This window comes from Paroedura picta, chromosome 7, assembly GCF_049243985.1.
Source record: "Paroedura picta isolate Pp20150507F chromosome 7, Ppicta_v3.0, whole genome shotgun sequence".
Taxonomy (NCBI): domain Eukaryota; kingdom Metazoa; phylum Chordata; class Lepidosauria; order Squamata; family Gekkonidae; genus Paroedura; species Paroedura picta.
In genome coordinates, this window is record NC_135375.1 from 3,667,562 (window position 1) to 3,687,696 (window position 20,135).

Sequence of the window (20,135 nt, forward strand, 5' to 3'; positions counted from 1 at the left end):
AATAACAGCAAGCACCAAATGGGACAGATGTAGGGGTGAGGGCCTAGAAGGCAGCAGCAGATCAGGATGTGACCCTCTGTGTGCAAACCACCCAACACAACGGTATGATCTCGCAACGTATGCAATAAGGGGGACTGATCATCAGATCAGTAGAGAGAAGTATATTGGCACACAAGAATTTGCCATAAATCTATCAGCCTAATGGATGTAAACGTCATGCATCTGAGGAACTGAGCTCTAGCTCAAGAAAGCTGACGTGGAATAAGCTCTGTAAACCTCTGCAGCACCACTAGGCTCCTGTTTTAATCTGCCCATTTACAAAACCTCTAAGCATTATTTATTAAACACATCCATAATTCACCTGTTCCCGTGTCACAAGGAGGCTTAAAAAAGATAATTAAAATAAAACTTCAAAGCCCCACCTAACAAAGCACCTGCAATCTAACCTCCAACAATAAAACCGGCTTGGCAGCACCTGGGAAGCACGTATGCCTCTCTGCCATTTCAGAACCATTCCAATGGACAGCAACCTCCGGAAGAGTCCCAAGCTCATTTTAACCCCTTGTGCCTTGCTGAGAGAAAAGGCTTTGAGGTAGCAGCGTTCCCCTCTTATTCCAACACAGGCACAGCACACCAAAGCTATGCTCTTAAAACAGCAAAACAAAAGAGAGAAGCATTTCCAGCACAGTGCTGATGCACACAGCATGCCGTGCAGCCCTGGGCACAAAGACCCCGGTGAGTGTCATAATAAATCTGTCCTTTCCCTGGCTGCCTGTAGATGCTGCTGCCCACATGCAATATTTATCCCCTCTCCCCTGCACGCTTACAGAAAGATTACATCATCAGCTAGCCAGATAAGGAACCAAAACATGGAGCCATTTCTCACGGCCAGCAAGCCAAAAAGGAACAGAGGGAAGATCAGGCCTCTGAGATCGGCCTGAAGGAACAACTGGGGCGAACAGGTCCCCAAACCAAGTTATTGTAGCACAACAAATGCCTCTGAGGAGAACACAAGACTGGGGGGATTCAGGAAAGGGGAAAGCAGACAGAGCTGCAGGGAAGCAGCAGCTAAACCATCTGGGGACAAGTTGTAGGCCTCTGCAACAGAGAGAAGATGCCACCTGGAAGGGGGGGGGAGAGGATCCTACTTAGTCATAGTCTCCCCAATATTTAGAAAGCAAAAATATCTGTGGAGTCAGGAACAGGAGAGAGAGCATCACCTGCACCCTTCTCTAAGCAAGCACTCATCTGCGTTCCACAGCCAAGGCAGTTTCTCTGTCCCTCCAGGGCAAGGCTTAAACCCTTGGGGTGAGTTCCAGAATGAGAATTCTTTATTTTTGTCCATGCCCTTCCCAAGAAAAAACAAAATGGCCATCACTCTGACCTTGGTGTGCCTGGCACAGGGGGCATTTGCTCACCAGGTTATCCTGGCAGACACCTCCTGATGTGCCCAGAGGCAACTGAGGATCACCTTGGGGACACCATGCTTACCGTACTGCCCTCTGAATCATGTACAACGTGGGGGTTAGTGTCAGACTAGCAATCTGGGAGACCCAGGTTCAACTTTCCATTGCCTGGGTGACCTTGGGCCAAGGCATTCTCTCCTGGCCTAATCAACCTCAAAGGGTTGTGAGGCTAAAAGGAGAGGAGAATGGGGTAAAAGCCTCTAGATCTCCACTGAAAGGGGGAAAAGAGAAGGTACAAACCAAGTAAATAGAGCCCTGCCAGCAGAGTTTCGAAGGCCCTCTAATACAGCACTTCACCCCAAACCATGCACGTCTGTGTTGGAGGAGAGAGAAGAAAATACAATACCCATCTTATTAAAAAAAATGACACGGATGGCAGCCACACAAGAAAGAGTGGGAAAAGGTGCACCCAGAAATGAAAATCTGACTCAGAAATCCCACTGAGAAACATCCCTCCCCAAATCTGTCCTTAAGGGGCCCCCTAAATGCAGCCCAGGGGTCCAGATTCACGTGCCTCAGAGAAGCCCCTCCAATCTCACCCAGACTTACCCACCCACGTGCATTACTGACGTCCCAAGTGCATTAGCCCCCTCCCTCCACCCCTGGCCCAGATGCCCCAATCCCAGCCTTAAGTCACGTGCACCAGGGAAGACCCTGACACCTGGCCCGGATGCACCAACCCAGTGCAGCCAGAGCCCCCCCCCCAGGTGCATTAACCAACCTGCCCAGGAAGCCCCCCCTACCTGGCCCAGGAGACCCCCCCCCCATGCACGGCCTCGACCTGGCCCAGAAGAGCCCCCCCCCCTAATTCAGGGCCGAGGGGCGTCGCCCCCCCAATGAAGGGAGGGGCCGGGGGAGGGGAGGGGAGGGGTCGGAGGGGGCGGGTCAGCCCCTCCCCGTGCCGCAGAGGAGGCGGGGCAGGCGCAATGAGGCCCCCCCGCGAGGGGGATTCCTGAGGCGACCCCTCCCCTCCCCCCCCCCGGCCTGCTCACCAGCGGCTGCATCTCGGCGCGCACGGCCGGCACCTGGAAGCGGTCCATCTCCTCCATCATGGTGCCGGTGGAGGGGGGCCGGCCTGGCCAGGCCGAGGGGCCCGGGCGCCTCCTCCTCCTCCTCCTGCCGCTCAGTGGCGCAGTCCGCGGCCCGCCCGCTGCCTCCTCATCCCCTCCGCGCCCCACTGACGAGGCCGCCGCCGCCGGCCGTGACTCAGCCCCGCGCCCGCCCTCCCTCGCGCGCCGCGCACGGCGCATGCCCGCCCCGCCCCTCGCCCGCCCGGATTTGCATATTCCGCCGCAGAGGCCTGAGCGGCAGCGCGCCCGACCTATCCTGGCCGGCCCCCGGATTCCACCGGCCGAGGCGCGGCTCCGCCCCCTTCGCTTCCCCCCGCGGGAGGACCCATTTGGCGGCGGACGGGCGCGACCAAGGGCTGAGGCGGCCGGACGCTTCCGCCCCGTTGCCATGGCTGCCGCCGTCAACTTCCGGGCCCGGAGGGAAGGAGCGGAGGCGCCCAAGGAGGGACGGGGAGAGCCCGGGAGCGGCCGGGAGAGTCCGGGAGATGCCGGGGAAGGAGCTCCAGAAGCGCAAGGTGAGGGGAGGGCACGCCCGTGACGTCACCGCCCTGGGTGCAGACTTAGACGCCGCTTTCCTCCTCATCCGGGTCCTTTTCTTCTAACCAGCAACGTCAGGCTAGGAGGAGGTTGTTTATTTATTTATTTATAATTTGATTTCTACACTGCCGCTCCCAGCGAACTGGCTCGCTGAAAGAATAAATTATTGGAAAGAATTGATAAATTAATAAAAAATAACTTTTTAAAAAGTTATATTTTAAGGATGATTCATAAACCATCAATTACGGATTTTATTCTCGTATATTATGTGTGTATATATATAGGTATATATATATTTATATATATGTAAAGGTAAAGGTATCCCCTGTGCAAGCACCGAGTCATGTCTGACCCTTGGGGTGACGCCCTCCAGCGTTTTCATGGCAGACTCAATACGGGGTGGTTTGCCAGTGCCTTCCCCAGTCACTACCGTTTATCCCCCAGCAAGCTGGGTACTCATTTTACCAACCTCGGAAGGATGGAAGGCTGAGTCAACCTTCAGCCGGCTGCTGGGATTGAACTCCCAGCCTCATGGGCAGAGCTTCAGACTGCATGTCTGCTGCCTTACCACTCTGTGCCACAAGAGGCTCCTATATGTATATGTGTGTGCGTATGCTCTGAACATTCAGGAAAGGGCAGAATAGAAATTTAACAAATAAATAAACAAAGAAGGGCACTAGAATACTGACACTCCACTCTAATGTAGGAAAGAACTGAACTGCTTGCTCCTTTCGGGATCCAGTTTCAGTGCTGACGAATTGTAGTCTAAGGCAAGATGAATTAGTCTGGCCCCTGAAATGGGAAGGGCTGCATCAAGGCCCTTTGGGGGAGGGTGCCGCCCTTGATGAAGCTCAGGTTTCCCTCTCAGTGGCAGTGGCGGTTGCTGCTGACATTTCCTTGTTGATCAATAACAGGCTGTGGTGGCATAAAGAAATCAATCACAGCCAGTCACTGTCTTGAAATATTCTAGATGCACAGACAGACTTAGAATAGAATCATAGAGTTGGGAGAGACCTCCAGGGTCATCTAGTCCAGTGGTCCCCAACCTGCGGTGCCGGGCCACGAAGGCCATGGCGCCAGGCCGCGGCTCCCTCTCCCCGCCCCCCCCCCGCAGTAAAAAACTTCCCAGGCTGCAAGCTTGCGGCACGGGAAGCTTCTTACTGCAGGAGGGTGGGGAGAGGGAATCAGGGCCGCGCCGCGCACTGCGCATGCGCAGCACTTTTGCGCATGCACAAAAGTGCCGCGCATGTGTGATTTCGGCCACGCATGGCGCATGCACGGTCCGGCCGCACATGCGTGATGCGCGGGCAGGGCAGTTGCCCTGCCGGTCCCCAGCCTCAGAAAGGTTGGGGACCACTGATCTAGTCTATCTAGTTCACGGGGAAAGAGTTAATTTTTGTAAAAATGGAAATAACTCTGGGGCCTTCCACTTAAGACAGGCCCCTTTCTTCTACACATCTCCTATGTTGAGTCTGCAGATTTCCATGAGCACAGTTTGTGAATAAACGAGCTCTGCCTGGGGCCGAGAGTAATTTCCAGTCCAGATGCTCAGCGTTCAAGAACAGCTGGGTGAAGAGAGCAACATTTTTGGTTGCTCTGTGCTGCCATTCTCTGCCCATTCAGTCTCCCTACAGGGCTTATGTCTGTGCTGCTTCACTCCATGGGGCATACTAATGGAAAAGAGAGAGAAATCTGGGGAGGAAGGGAGAAGAAGCTATGACTCTTGAATAGGGGTAGTCAAACTGCAGCCCTCCAGATGTCCATGGACTACAATTCCCAGGAGCCCCTGCCAGCATTCGCTGGCAGGGGCTCGTGGGAATTGTAGTCCATGGACATCTGGAGGGCCGCAGTTTGACTACCCCTGCTCTTGAGAGTTTCTGCCACCAAAAACTTGTTCATCTCTAAGGTGCTGCTGGACTGGAATGTAGCTATTCTCTAAGCATGCTTCCAGTTTGAGAAAGCCAGAGAATTCCATCTGTCTGAGACCCCTGTGGTATAAATATGCTAAAATATGCCTACTTCCCATCTACTCCATTCATGCCCCAAGTTTGTCAGGGCAACTCTGCTTAGAGTGTCAGCACCGCTTAAAATTTAGCTGTTACCTCTGGGGACATCGCAGTAGCAGTCTCCTTCATATGTGCCCCTTTGCCCTGGGGAGGCTTTACTGCTTTGAGGACTCTTATTTTGGTGTGTGATGCCTGATGCAGAAAGAGCCAACAAATCCATGTCATATTATCATAAAAATAGAGAAAAGCCAGGTAGAATCACTTGCATTAACTACAGCAGAGTCTTCTGTTTTTAAGCGTAACAAATCCAAATGTACAAATGAGGAAAGACTGAAAATTCTGGGATTTCCCAGTTTAGAAAAGAAATGACTGGGGGGGGGGGTCAGGGACATAGGATTATACAATTATGTACAGGGCAGAGAGCCGGTAAAGAGAAATTTTCTCCCTCCCTCGAAATACAAGAACTCAAGGGCATCCAATAAATCTGATGGGCAGTAGATTCAGTTTAGAAGTCCGTACTCCTAACCACTATACCAAACTGAATACTTTGTTACACAGAGAGGGACTGAAATGTGGACTTTGCTGTTCGAGGATTTGGTGTTAACCACAGTCATAGAGAACTTTAAAAGGGGATTGGATAGATTCCTGGAGGATAGGTCTATCAGGGGTGACTAGCCATGGTGACAGAGGGGAACTTCCCCATTCAGAGGCAGTCAACCTCTGAACGGCAGTGCCAAGAGACAACTCCAGAGGAAGGTCTGGGCCTCTATGTCCTGTTGTTAACCCTCCTAAGAAATTGGTTGGCCTCCTGTGTCAGACAGGATGCTAGACTAGATGGAGCAGGGGTCTGATCCAGCAGGGCTCTTTTTGCATGCTTGTGCCTTGGAAAATCCTTGATACATATATGTCAGTTATATACCTGCAGATCCATATATTCTGAGCTTTTTGAGAGGGTGGTATAAAAATATAATAATAAATATTTGCTAACCATGCGCTATAGATACTATAAAGACTCAGTTTTGTTTTTCTTGTTTGCTCCGTGTGGCTGGACTGCACTTTCTCACCTGGAGACATGTGTTAAAAGGATGCAAGAACGCCCCAGATTGAGTCTTAGTGGGGAATGTCTCATTTTTGGAAATTTATATAAAACTGTGTTTGGAAATTAACACAGCGGGAAGCTGGCTGGGGTGGTTCCTTCTGAGCTGTTTTAAGGGTCTGGGAGGCAGGCAAATATGAAACAAGTGGCAGTCTAAAGGGGGACAGGTCACCTCTGGATTCTACCACCTGATTTCACGGTGGGTGGAAGCCCTGAATCATAGAGCTGGAAGGGGCCCTAGAGTTTAACAAGTCCACTCCACTATGCAGTGCAGGAAATCCAGACTAGAGCATTCCCAAAAGATGAAGGAAGAGATCCAGATTGAAGATCTCCAGCAAGGGGGAGCTCTCCTACCACTTTTTCTGTTATGGTATCACACTTACTGTTAGGAGGTTTCTCCTAATATCCAGAGGAAAAATTACCCTTCTGTAATTTAAGGCAAACTTAAATGGACTCCGGGGAATGGTAGAGGACAGGAAGGCCTGGAGATTCATTGTCCATGGGGTCGCGATGAGTCGGACACGACTTCACACCTAACAACAACAAATTTAAGGCTGTCAGATCTGTCTTGCTTCTTGGAGAACCAGCCAATAAACTGGTACAATGGATTAAACCTGGAACCTTCTGCGTGCCAAGTGGATTCTCTACCACTGATCCATGACCCCTCTCCAAACACAGCTTTCCAAACCGTTCTGCCCATCCAGTTCCTTTTTTCCCCTCTTTCTTCTGCATATCCTTTCCAATTTGCAGCCTGCAGAAAGCCCCCTTTCTAAAATTATATTTTAGAGAGGAACAATTTCCTTTAACTAAACTTATCTAAATGAACCTGTCACCGTATTCGAAAAGCCTCCTTTTTTGCAGGCATTTCAGATATGCTTGACAGGAAATACTTTTTTCCTGCAGCTATTTTATAGGAATCCAGATTTCAAGCAGTGTGCCAGATAATACAACTGCTTCTGCAATAAATGTATGATTGGTTGTGTACCTGTGTAAAAAACCAATTGGAAATTCTGAATCTAACGGCAAGCAAGCTATAGTTGGCTTTACAGCCGTTATTTGTTATTTCAATTGCTTTGCCAACACAAATCAACCGATCATATGTATGTAAATACATTATTTATGTATATTAGAAATAGTGCCTAAAATTGTTCAAAGTGCTTTTACTATACTGTTACATGCAGAGCTTTAGATTCGTTTTGTTTCAAAGACCCCGTAGCCAGCATGATGTGGGGCTTAAGAGCAGTGGATTCTGATCTGAAGAGCCGGGTTTGATTTCCCACTCCTTCCCAGGCTGCCTGCTGGTTGGCCTTGAGCCAGACCCAGTTCTCTTGGAATTCTCACAGCCCCACCTGCCTCGAAGTCAGTCACTTTAAAGTCCTAAGGTAGAAAAAAGCCAGGTGTAAAAACCAACTTGGAAATACTTTATATCTTATGGATCTAGAGCAGCCGTCCCCAACCCCCGGTCCGTGGATCAGTCAGTACCGGGCTGCGGCTCCTCCTCGTCCTCCTCCCCGGCTGCTGCCTCAGGGGCTGCCCTGCCACTCTGCTGCTGGCTCACCTTTGGTGCTCTCCAACGGCTGCCATGGCTGGGGCTCCCCCTTGGCATGGCACTACGCAGCTGCTACTGGCAGCGCCCCCCAGCAGGGGGCGGGAAGTCGGGCGCTGGTGGGAAAGCAAGTGGAGCAGGGGCCCAGGCGGCGGCGATGTCCCTCGGCAAAAGACTACCCCCCCGGGCCTCAGTAAAATTGTCAAGCGTTGACCGGTCCCCAGTGATAAAAAGGTTGGGGACCAACATTTAATTTTCATGGAAATTTTAACTCATGACAATGACAGATCAATGGGAACCCTGAGCTTGTTTCTCTGCAACTCCCATCTGGGAGTGATGGGAGACAAGGACACCCGAAGTGTGTTGTAAAGGGCCGGGGGGGGGGGGGGGAGAAGGCGTCCTTCGCGGCCCACCTCCAATTAGTTGACGGACCACGTGTGGTCTGCAGCCCACAGGTTGGGGATCGCTACTTTAGAGGACTCCAGAATGCCTAAGTTCTTGTTATGGACACCTGTTCCAAGTATTTTATATATTTAAAACATTTTGATGCCAGCTTTACACCCAATCAGGGTCCCCAAAGAGGTGCACATAAGTCACCGAGCAGTAACAGGGATATCAGTTTCTTATCTCACCAGTGTGCAAAGTCACTCAGTTCTCACCTATACCCAGAAACTGAACTTCTTGGTCTTTTTTTTGTGGGCGGGGGCACTAGACTCAAATTCAGTTCTCAAATCTGATGTTAATTCCTTTATCATCTGTATGCCAATTTGTTGCTATTTATGTGTCTTCCTGACTGTGCTGTTCCAATCTTAGCTGTACATATTGCTCAGTTTCTTATGCATCTTTAATTAGCCCTTCCTGGCAACTAACCCCACATTTAAATAAATTTGTTTCAATATAACCGAAGGAGAGTGCATCTGCATGTGCTAAGTCTCTCAGTTCCAGCTTGTATGCAGAGTTGAATTTTGGCATTTCATTCTCATGTCTGTTAATTCTTGTATTTGCATGAAAATGTACTGCCATTTGCAGATCCTGCCTTCACAGAATCACGGAATCCTAGAGTGGGAAGGGGCCATATAGGCCATCTAGTCCAACCCGCTGCTCAACGCAGGATCAGCCCAAAGAATCCTAAAGCAATCTCTGTCTTAATCCAATCTCAGCTGTAAGTGCCCAGTTACTTATGTAGCTTGACTCTAGCTAGCTTCTCCTGGCACTTAGCCCCCCCCCCCCCCACACACACGTATATGTATAGGTTGAAGAAATTCATTTTCATTGTTTGCACACAAAAGCTTATTCCTTGAATGAGACTTTGTTGCTCTTAAAAGTGCAGCTAGATTCAAATTTTGTTCCACATAAAATGTTAGTTTACTAAAAATGTGTTTATAGGCTAGATTTATTTATTTATTAGATTTTTATACTGCTCTCCCTTACGGCTCATGGCGGTTTACATATAGCGTCATGGGGTGACACATGAACGACCGAAACATATTGTCAAAAGTAACATCAACAATAATCCAATCGTGGTTTTAAATCAATACCATGTCAATGGACTTGATCAACAACAACATAACGGGAACAGCAATTTAGGTAAGGCCCCGGAGAGGTCAGACTGGTTCAGGCCACGGAGGGGATGTCTGGCTAACCAGGCACAGAATGGGACTCTATGAACTCCATGTAATTGGTTGCAAACAACACTACAGACATCAGCGGCACAACTTGCCACTGTCTGATCCCTATCTGCTCTTTTCCCTGCCCAAGAAGAGTGCAGGCAGATGCCCAAAGAACCCCTTTCCCGAACTTCCCACTGGTGGTATTCTTCCTCTTCTAATTCTGTCAACCTCCGTTGCACCGTTGCCGACAGTCACAGATCTCTTGCATGGCCCATTTTACAAAATCAATAACAGTCTAGCATTAGGTTCTCCTGCACAAATCCACTTTATTAAACAGGAATCGTATGAGAGGGGCACAGTGGTATTCCACGCAGAGTTACTCTGGTCTAAATCTGTTGAAATAAGTGATATTGGAGGAGGATAAATCTTCATAGGAGCACAGATCTCTGGGAGAATCTCCTGCTGGGTTATGTTTGTGGCTTTAAAGAGATATTTTTAGTTGAGATTAACAATGTGTTGAACATTAGTCAACATGCCCGGCTTCTCTTGCACCAAATTTAGAGCGGTTTGATGGTCTGCATATTTCTTGGGACTGTGAGCATGCCGGCAGGTTGTCTTTATGGGTTATTGGTTAATAACAGCATGAATCAATATTAGTAGTGTTATCCCTAACCAGGTGGCTGCCATAGGCCAGGCATATTCTTGCAGGTTTCCCTCATTTCGGTCATGATTGCCAAGGCATTGCCTTGATTGATTAGGGATTATCTTCTCACAGGGACTTCTTGACCTGAACACATGAAACTGTGTTAAAACTGAATCAAAGTCATGCTTCTCTACACAGACCGGCAGCCGCTCTCCAGGGTCTCAGGTGGAGGTCTTCCACATCACCTCCCAGCTGATCTTTTAAACTGGAGCAAGTGACGACCTTGCTGGATCAGGGGAGTGCTGTGGACAGTTGATTTCAGATAAGCTTTCGATAAGGGTCAAGCTGGTAAAATGCAGTAGGGATCCTAAGAAGTGAAATGATAACCATCTTCGAGTACTTGAATTGCTGTCACTTCGAGGATGGAACAGAGCTGTTTTCTGTTGCCCCAGAGGGTCAGACCAGAACCAGCGTGTTGTAATTAATTCAAACATCCGGAAGAAGTTCCTGACAGTCAGAGCGGTTTCTCAGTGGAATAGGCTTCCTCAGGAGGTGGTGGCTTCTCCATCTTTGGAGGTATTAAAGCAGAGGCTAGATAGTCATCTGTCAGAAATGCTGATTCTGTGAACTCAGGCAGGTGGGGAGTGGGTGGGCAGGAAGGGATTGTGTCCATGCTTGGCTCTTGGGGCCCTTTCTTGCACGCCTAGGGAAATGCTGATCACCACTTTGAAGTCAGGAGGCAAATTTCCTGCAGACCAGACTAGCCAGGGATTCTGTTTTTTTTTGGGGGGGTGGCATCATCTGGCCATTGAATTGGGGTTATTGTGGGTGGACAGGAAGTTGTGAGTTTCCTGCATTGTGCAGGGGTTGGACTAGATGACTGGGCGGTCCCTTCCAACTCCATGGTTCTATAAGATACCAGGAATTGAACCTGGGACCTTCTGCATGCAAAGCAGAGACTCCACCAGTGATCCCCAGCCTCTCCCCAGACAGTGATAAACTGTAAACAGCAATAAACTTGACCCTCCTCAGTATGACAGCTTCCTCTAGAGCTGTGTTTGCCCAAACCGGTAGCCACACTTCCTGTTGTGGTTTCCGTGTTTCAACCTCATGTCACTTTCAGCAAGTCTTCTAGAAATCAAAATTTAATCTTGTAGATTGAATTGTGCTCTAACTGGCTGAGTAACTAGGGAAATTGTTTTACGTCTGCCTCAGTAAAACAGGACAAACAGTGTCACTTTCTCCTCTGGCACCAGGCATGATGGCTGATTCCTCTTAGGGAAGTCTTCTTGTGCTGGGGAAATACAGGCATAGTGCAGTGGAGCCCTGGGATGGGAGGGGGGCTCCCCTCCTCCTGAGGCAGCCCATTCCACTGCTGAGCTACTAGAATCCTAGAGTGGGAAGGGGCCATGGAGGCCATCTAGTCCCACCTCCTGCTCAGTGCAGGATCAGCCTCCGGCATCCAGGAGAAGGATCTGTCCAGCCCCTGCTTGAAGATGGCCAGTGAGGGGGAGCTCCCCACCTCCTTAGGCAGCCCACTCCACTGCTGAACTAGACTCCTAGAATCCTAGAGTGGGAAGGGGCCATGCAGGCCATCCAGTCCCACCCCCTGCTCAGTGCAGGATCAGCCTCCAGCATCCAGGAGAAGGATCTGTCCAGCCCCTACTTGAAGACGGCCAGTGAGGGGGAGCTCCCCACCTCCTTAGGCAGCCCCTTCCACTGCTGAACTAGACTCCTAGAATCCTAGAGTGGGAAGGGGCTACAAAGGCCATCTAGTCCCACCCCCTGCTCATTGGATGATCAGCTTCAAGCACCCAGGAGAAGGATCTGTCCAGCCACTCCTTGAGGACTGCCAAGCAGGGACTCATGGTAATTGTAGTCCATGGACATCTGGAGAGCCACAGTTTGGCCACCCCTGTCCTAGACCAACATTTTAACCACCATACCATGTTGGCTTGGCCAAAACAATATCCCCCCCCAAGAGATTTTAGACATCCCTCTTCAAGCTGTTGCTAAAAGCCATCTCTGCCGGCACTCAGAAGAAAAATGTCCACAGATTTCCTTGTTGATGCTGCATATCCTCACGTGGGTGGTGCTTTTGAATGGTGCTGGCTGGCTGGCTGTGCATCATATCACAACATATCAGTGGCAGAGAGCGGTAGACTCACCTGAGGCTTGGTGACATATGAATCACTCCTTTCGCACCCTGGCAAACAAAAGAAATGCACGGAAGGTTTTATAGAAGAAGTGAGCAGTCCCCAAGATTTGTAATCGTTTCCCGGCAGAGCGGTACACAGACGCCTGCTATTTCTAGAAGTGAATTAAGCTGTCTTCTAGAACTACCGTGACGTCTCTCGAGTCCTGCTGGCAACAGATTAAGACAAGTGCTTTGGTGAATGGGGGGTAGATTGGCCACCCTCCTTACGACTGGCGTAGGGACCGCTAAAAGCTGCTTTGCTTTATATTAGCCTTTGACTGCCTGTGGACGCTGCTGTGATTCAAAATGACGGATGGAGGCGAGGAATAAGAAATCACCAAATGGTTTGAATGGATCCTTGGGCAGCTTACGCTGATTACCAAGTGACCCACCTAGCATTTCCCTCGGGCTCGCTGGCTCTGGGTTTAAATTTCGGCAGACTCCACCGGAATGGCAAAACTGTGTTAATTTAGCATGCGTTTTAGCCTTTCTGGGGTTTGTTTTACAAAGAAACAGCCAACTTCTGCAGTATAACGGAAGAATTGCAGCTGCCAGGAAAGATAGGTCTAGAGCAGAGGTAGTCAAACTGTGGCCCTCCAAATGTCAGTGGATTACAATTCGCTGGCAGGGGCTCATGGGAATTGTAGTCCATGGACATCTGGAGGGCTGCAGTTCGACTACCCCTGCTCTAGAGCTTCATCTGCCATCCCTCTGATGGCACAGAAAGCGGGAGGATGTTGCAAATTGTATTGTAGCTCTGAGGTCTGCTCTTTGTTTACTGACTGGTGTTACTGATGGACTGCCTTCCTCACAGTGACTCAAGGAGGATTAGGCAATGCAGATCTATGCAATCAATAATACAATGCATCCAGTAAGCAGCAGCACGAGGAACTGCAGAAAGTGGAAATGGAGCTGTTGTCTGAATGCACCCTTAATATTACACATGACATGTCCAACTGCGCAGAACATGGTACTGCATCAACCAGAACGTTTTCCTGGGCCAACCAGTTATGATATAGCCTTATCTCCCACTCCCAAGGTACTAGAAGGCCTTCAGTAAACTTAATGGGCCATGGAATCAGGGTGGACAAAAGGAGAGAATTCCTTGCCCAGAGAGTGATTAAAATGCAGGATTCACTGCCAGGAGATGCAGTGATGGCCACAGGTGTAGATGGCTTTAAAGGAGAATTTGTCAGATTCAGTGGAGGATTGGTCTATCAGGGGCAACTAGCCATGGTGACTAAAGAGAACGTCCACCTCCAAAAGCTAGGAGGCAACATCAAGGGAAGAATTTCTGTGTCCTGCTGCTGGACCTCCAGAGGAACTGGTTGGCTGCTGTGTGAGACAGGATGCTGGACCAGATGGGCCACTGGTCTGATCCAGCAGGGCTCTTCTGATGTTCTCTTCTTAAGGATGCATCCTCTCTATACTCTCTTGCTCTACCTTCTAGAGGAACTATTGGGCCACTGTGTGGGAGAGGAGGCTGGACTAGATGGACTATGGGCCTGATCCAGTAAGACTTTATGTTTTTGTTTCCTTTTAAAAATGCCCCTCTCCCAACAATTCTTTCTTTACATAATTTGAGAAACGCCAAAAGTGTGGGTGTCTTTCTAGCCTCCTCAGATAGACCTTAGCATTGTATAACAGGCATGTGTACAGGCAGCTGTTGATCTTGTCCCTCAGCAGAGTAGCAGAAGGTCCTGGTCTGACAGAATTGTCATGGTGGGACATAAGATGGTCTTGCGGATACAAGGTTCCAAGCCCATGTAGGGTCTTGCATGGGACAGCCAAAACCTTGAGTTGAGCCCTGCCGACTGCTGGGCAGCCAATGGTCTGACTGCAAAACAGGATTTATATGCTTGCCCCACCGAGCTCCTGCTGATTACTGAGCTGCAGCATTCTGTACGAGCTGGAAACTTGGAGTTGATTTTGTGGGGAGACCTATCCATAGAGTGTGACAGTCTTGATGATTCCATGGCATGCTCCTGTGAAGCAAGATCAGCCAAAACAAAGTAGGGGGCTACCTTCCAAGCTCAGCTAAGTTTGCAAAATGCATTCTTTGTTTTGTGGCTGCAAAAAATAACATTTTGCAGAAGGGACAATACGCTCTTAAACTCAAATACAATTTTGCAGCAGAAATTGCAATAGAAATACTGCCACATCCTGATCACTGGAACCTGCCGTAGCTCACTTGCATGCCGGCTTCTGGTATCCAACTAATCTCTAGATTTATATTCATGGGTGAGACATTTTTCCTCATTCATAAGGACATTGGAAGAACTCTGCTAGATCAGACCACTGGTCTATCTGTCTCACACAGCAGCCAACCAGCTCCTCTGGAGGGCCAACAAGACACAGAGAATGAAGCTTTCATTGCTGCTGCATACTCAGCTGACGTTTTCATCTAGTTGTCAACTACAACCCCAAGATCTGATTCCCTTTCAGGCTCAGCTGGTTCTAAACCCTTCACAGCATCTATTTAACGTTATTTATTGCACATATAGACTACTGCTGCTCTGGAGCAGCCATCTCATGGCAGTTAACAACATGAATTTAAAATAGAATACTCCACAAAACAACTAAAAAACCATCCCACCCATCTCATAAAGACCCACCTGCGGCCATATATTTCTTAGAGTTGGCACTCAGAAGAGGAGCCCATGATCTTCCCTTGTTCTGGCCTCAACCAAACGCCTGGCAGAAGAGCTCCGTCTTGCAGGCCCTGCAGAACTGAGATAGCTCCATCAGGGCCCTCAGCACTTCCAGGAACTCATTCTAATAGGCAGGGGCCAGGACCAAAAAGACTCTGGCCCTAGTTGAGGCCAGGTGCACTTCACACAGACCTGTCAGAATTCTAGATTGTAGACAAGAAAACAAGAAAACTTCTATTTTGGAAAGTTTCTTTATTCTCAAGCAAAAGCATCCAACACGCAGGTAATCACAAATATATAAAGCATAAGAACATCCCCTCCCCTCCCTCCCATGGGAAGGGGATGACTCGGGTTTCAGGATGAGACAAAACATTCAGCTCATCAGGGTGCCAGGTACAGGGCAAAGGGAGTTCAGCCTCCCCACCACATGTTGTGGGAAGCAGAGGCAATAAGGAGGTACATGGCCTTGAGGCGCGAGAGGAACCAGCATAGCAGAGACCAGACAAAATGGGCAGCTTCATACATCAATCACTGAAACCAATTAAACTCATGGCAGAATACCGAGGCTTCTGACAAGACTAGGCATCCCACATTTTTGCCCACTCACCCATTTTGAGAAGGTCCTCCTGGAGTTCTTTATTATTATTATTATTATTATTATTATTATTATTATTATTATTATTAGATTTATAGCCCGCCACTCCCTTGCGGCTCGTGGCGGGTAACAATATCGCAATTCCCCATTAAAACCCCATAAAACAATAATAACATTGCCAATATTGCCGGCATGGCAAGAATGGCAGCTCAACTCCCCCCCCCTCCCTCCCACTACTAGCGGGTGGAGAGGAGGTCCTGATGATGTTTTGCTTCGGGTCCAGAATCCGAGTCCCCGGGGGAGGCATAGATCTATTATCAGCCTTGGCCTCAACCATAAACCTGGCGGAAGAGCTCCATCTTGCAGGCCCTGCGGAATGTTGAAAGATCCCGCAGGGCCCGCAGCTCTCCCGGGAGCTCATTCCACCAGGTCGGGGCCAGGACCGAAAAGGCCCTGGCCCTGGTCGAGGCCAGGCGTGCTTCCCTAGGGCCGGGAACGACCAACAGGTTTTCACCCGCAGAGCGTAAGGCCCTGCGAGGTGGGTAGCAAAGCAAAGGTACAAAACACAAAGGTAGCAAAGCAAAGGAAAGAAAAATGTTTTTAAAAAGGCCTATGGTCTTGTCTGAATAAGATGTTGCTGCAGCTCCATCACTTCTGCCTACTTAATCTGTCAAATTGCCCCTTTCCATGGAGGATGAAGAGCTGCTGAGTGTTGATTAGCAAAAAGGTACAAATGCATTCCAGATGGCATTAAAACTCAGCCACACTCATTTTGTTTTTGCTTTGCTAATCTAAGCTGCTAAATGCAGGTTTCTAACAGAGCTGTTTTCCAGAGGCACTCCCACCACATGCTAGTAATTGCGTGCCTGGCACTTACCCCGGGAGACTCCAAGTGCCATGAAAGGCACACAGCACCAGAAAAGCCCCAAAGCCAGGGATAATGTTTGCCAGGTGGCAGCAGGGCATGGCCTTGGCAGAAGCCACACAGGAGACAACCCGCTTGACGGAACCCAGCTGAGCTTCTTCCAAAGGGCACCCTGGCACTGAGAACAGCAGTTAATACTGCCCTTCCTAAACAAAGGCAGATGGGACAGCCAACTATTTAAAGAAGTCCAGGGGGCAGGGCCAGTGAGCTCACTAACCCAAGGCAAGAATCCATTGGCCCATGAGCATGTCACTCTCCAGGACTGGGTAGGAGAGAGAGAGGATTGGCGGAGGCCAGGATTAGTCCTTTCCTGGGGGAGTATTTAAAAGGCATGCCCAGGAGCTGAAGGGAGGGATTGCCTAGGCATGATAAATAAGAACCCCCCCCTGTGCTCACCTTTGGCTTAGCCAAGGCTGCAGATCTCAACTAAGGGAGTGTCCATGAGATCGGTCCAAGCACAGGATTACAAAAGCCAAGGAAGCTGGATACTCCAATGTTCCTGCTGGGTAGGACTGCCACCACCTCTGAATGATTCATGAGGCTTTCAAGACTCAGAGGCAATCTGGTGGCCTGTCAGGGAATTAACAGGAATCTTGACTCTGCCCAGAGCCAGGAAACCACAGAATTGGCAGAGTAACACAAGGCAAAGCATGGGTTCATAGTATCATAGAGTTGGAAAGGACCTCCTGGGTCATCTAGTCCAATCCCCTGCACTATGCAGGACACTCCCAACCATCTCGCTCACCCACTGTCACCTGCCACCTGCCACCCCCTTGAGCCGTCACAGAATCAGCCTCTCCGTCAGACGGCTCTCCAGCCTCTGCTTAAAAATTTCCAAAGAAGGAGAACTCACCACCTCCCGAGGAAGCCTGCTGAGAAACCGCTCTATCGGGGTTACCACTTAACTTGTTCAAGAATCAGAGAAAAGGTTTAAAATTGTTATACTAAACAGTGAAAAAATAATATTGTGAAACATCTCTAGCTAACACGCTATACTCACTGAAGCATGCAGAATAGCAGAGTTTCAAAGTCCGGAGTCCATAGGTACAGAAAGGTCAAATTTATTTATTTTATTCCATTTGTATACAGCCAGCTCGCGGTGGTTCACAAAAAATAAAAGCATAAGACAACAAGATACTTTCCTGCTGATAAATGTCATACAAAAACCAATTATCCCAATTAAAAATAACAAGAGGGCAGGCATCACAATACCTCACTAGACCCACATTTCTCAACTTCTCCATTCTTGGCAATGTCTGTTAAAAAAATCACATGCAAGTACAGGTAGGATGCAACAAAGGTGTGACAAATTAAGTTTCTTTATAGATTCTAGACACAAAAGCAGGTCAGGACTATTTGCCAATTTAGTAATAAGCCAATAGACTACTGATGTCAGGGCAGAAGACCAGAGAAGAGCCAAACTACTAATGTCAGGGCAGAAGACCAGAGAAGAGCCAAACTACTGATGTCAGGGCAGAAGACCAGAGAAGAGCCAATCCTAGGCCAGGGGCTGGAAGGCAGACTTCATCTGGCTAGAAGCCCATTTCTCAAAACAAGTTAATGGGGAACATCTGCGACTTGTTACCTTATCAGCAGCAGCACTGAGAGGGATAGCTTCTCCAAGGACACAGGTGGGGTAATTGGGTAGCACATGCCTGCACAGAAAGGAAAAAGATCCTCTTTTGCGGCCTGCTAGAAAATACAGACCCAAACCCTGAACCAAACTTGTACAAAGCCGAAACGGAAGGCATCATTTCACTGCACCCCCAGTCAGCTATGAGTCAGCTTCTGGTCAACGGGCAGCTGCAGATTTCTGCAACAGCAAACCTGATGGGGTTACAGTCTGATTGTGAGTTAGGGAAACTCTGTCAGGTGAGGCACACCTACAGTCTGGAGTGGTGCAATAAAGAAACAGGCTTGTGACTCTTTGTCTGGTGTTTGTGGGGATTAGGACAGTGATTTGAAATAGAGGTGCCTTGACTAGTTTCTATGAGGAATCTTTAGTCATGGGTGGCCAAACTGTGTCCGGGGATTCATGGGAATTGTAGTCCATGGACACTGGGAGAACTACAGTTTGGTCACACCTGCTTCAGGTCTTCTCTAGAGACCTGTACCAGGTGTGTGTGCTAAGTGCTGTCTGGTTGCTACTTTCCAATGGTGACCCTCTGAATGAATGATCTCCTTAATAGTTTGGCTCGTGGCTTCCTTGACCGAATCAGTTAAAGTGGAGATTGCACCTGGGACCTTCTTCATACGAGGCAGATTTTCTCCCACTGGGCCACAGTCCTTCTCCAACAAGTACAGGAAGGTGCCTCATAATGAATTAGATCCTTGGTCCCTCAAAGGTCGGTATTGTCTACTCAGACTGGCGGTGAGTCAGAGTCTCAGGCAGAGAACATTCATATCACCGGCCTGGTCCTTTTCAAATGGGGATGCTGAGGATTGAACCTGCAGCTTCCCTTGGAAGCAGATGCTCTGCCAGGATGCTGCAGTGCCCCCCCCCCACCTTTTGCAGTAAACCTTTGGGAGAAGCAGAAAGACAGCCAATAATTCCGACAGCAGAACAAATGCTCAAGTGGGGTGCCAGGCAAGAATGGGCTAGAAATTCAACCCAAAGCTTGATGTATCACTTGGCTTTAGGGTCTCCCCAGACCTGTATAGTTTGGGGGGCAGAAGCCTGTTTTGTTTACCAATTAAATCAGAGTCCAGGAGCACCTTTGAGACCAACAAAGATTTATTCAAGGCATGAGCTTTCGAGTGCAAGCACTCGAAAGCTCACGCCTTGAATAAATCTTTGTTGGTCTTAAAGGTGCTCCTGGGCTCTGATTTTGTTGTGCTACTTTAGACCAACAGGGCGACCCATTTGAATCTTGTTGACCAATTGTTCTTTATGTCAGGCTAATTGAGATCTGAGTGACCACCCTGAAACAAATGGCCTCCCAATTGCTTCATCAATGCTTCACCGCCAGATAAGCGTTTTTACAGACATGGAGCCCTCCCAGCCAAGCTTGCGTCGTTTCCTCACATTAGCAGTGTGTCGACTGACCTGGGTAAAATGCAATTGCACGGTGGAAATCTCCTGAGCTCTGAAATCAGGTTAAAGCAGGGGGCCCTCTTTCTTCCTTTCCAGCAGAATGGTCACAAAGGGACTCTTTGGGAGTGGTGGGGGAGACTCGCCTCCTTGTACAAAACCTTATAAGCTGTGAATAATTTCATCCTGTGATCCCGTTATGTGCCAGAACATGCTCAGTCGTTGTTGATTTCTTCATCCATGGACTAATTTACTGGAGCCTTTTTGCTGCAGAAGATGGGACAACTCTCTTGCAGTCTTCTGAGTTACCTAGAGCCAGTTTGGTGTAGTGGTTAGAAGTGCGGACATCTAATCTGGCATGCCAGGTTCGATTCTGCGCTCCCCCACATGCAGCCAGCTGGGTGACCTTGGGCTCGCCACGGCACTGATAAAGCTGTTCTGACCGGGCAGTGATATCAGGGCTCTCTCAGCCTCACCCACCCCACAGGGTGTCTGTTGTGGGGAGAGGAATGGGAAGGCGACTGTAAGCCGCTTTGAGCCTCCCTCGGGTAGAGAAAATCAGCATAGGAAAACCAACTCTTCCTCCTCCTCACTTCTATATCTTGGAATTGTAACTGGTCTCTGGGCTCAGTGGTCCCAAGAGTTTCCCTTTTGAAAATGGGGGCTTTGGGGGTTGGACTGCCTGACAGTTTGCCCCACTGAGATGCCCCCTCTGCAGACCTCCCCCTCCTCAGGCTCCACCCCGAGATCTGCAGAGATTTC

General features: G+C 49.1%; 2 protein-coding genes across 3 annotated transcripts in view; one reads left to right on the forward strand and one right to left on the reverse strand.

Moving 5' to 3' along the window:
- FAM219A (family with sequence similarity 219 member A) overlaps positions 1-2,698 on the reverse strand; it is a 61,271-nt gene extending 58,573 nt beyond the window's left edge. Inside the window, exon 1 of one of the 2 annotated variants that reach the window (XM_077346570.1) lies at positions 2,459-2,698. In XM_077346570.1, coding sequence (XP_077202685.1) covers positions 2,459-2,518 — 60 coding nt within the window. In that variant the 5' untranslated portion in view covers positions 2,519-2,698. The remainder of the gene's footprint in view (positions 1-2,458) is intronic. The other variant, XM_077346569.1, reaches the window with a different exon arrangement.
- Positions 2,699-2,860: 162 nt separating this feature from the next.
- Positions 2,861-20,135, forward strand: part of DNAI1 (dynein axonemal intermediate chain 1) — a 119,981-nt gene continuing 102,706 nt past the window's right edge. The window contains exon 1 of the mRNA XM_077346571.1: positions 2,861-3,051. Coding sequence (XP_077202686.1) covers positions 3,022-3,051 — 30 coding nt within the window. The 5' untranslated portion in view covers positions 2,861-3,021. The remainder of the gene's footprint in view (positions 3,052-20,135) is intronic.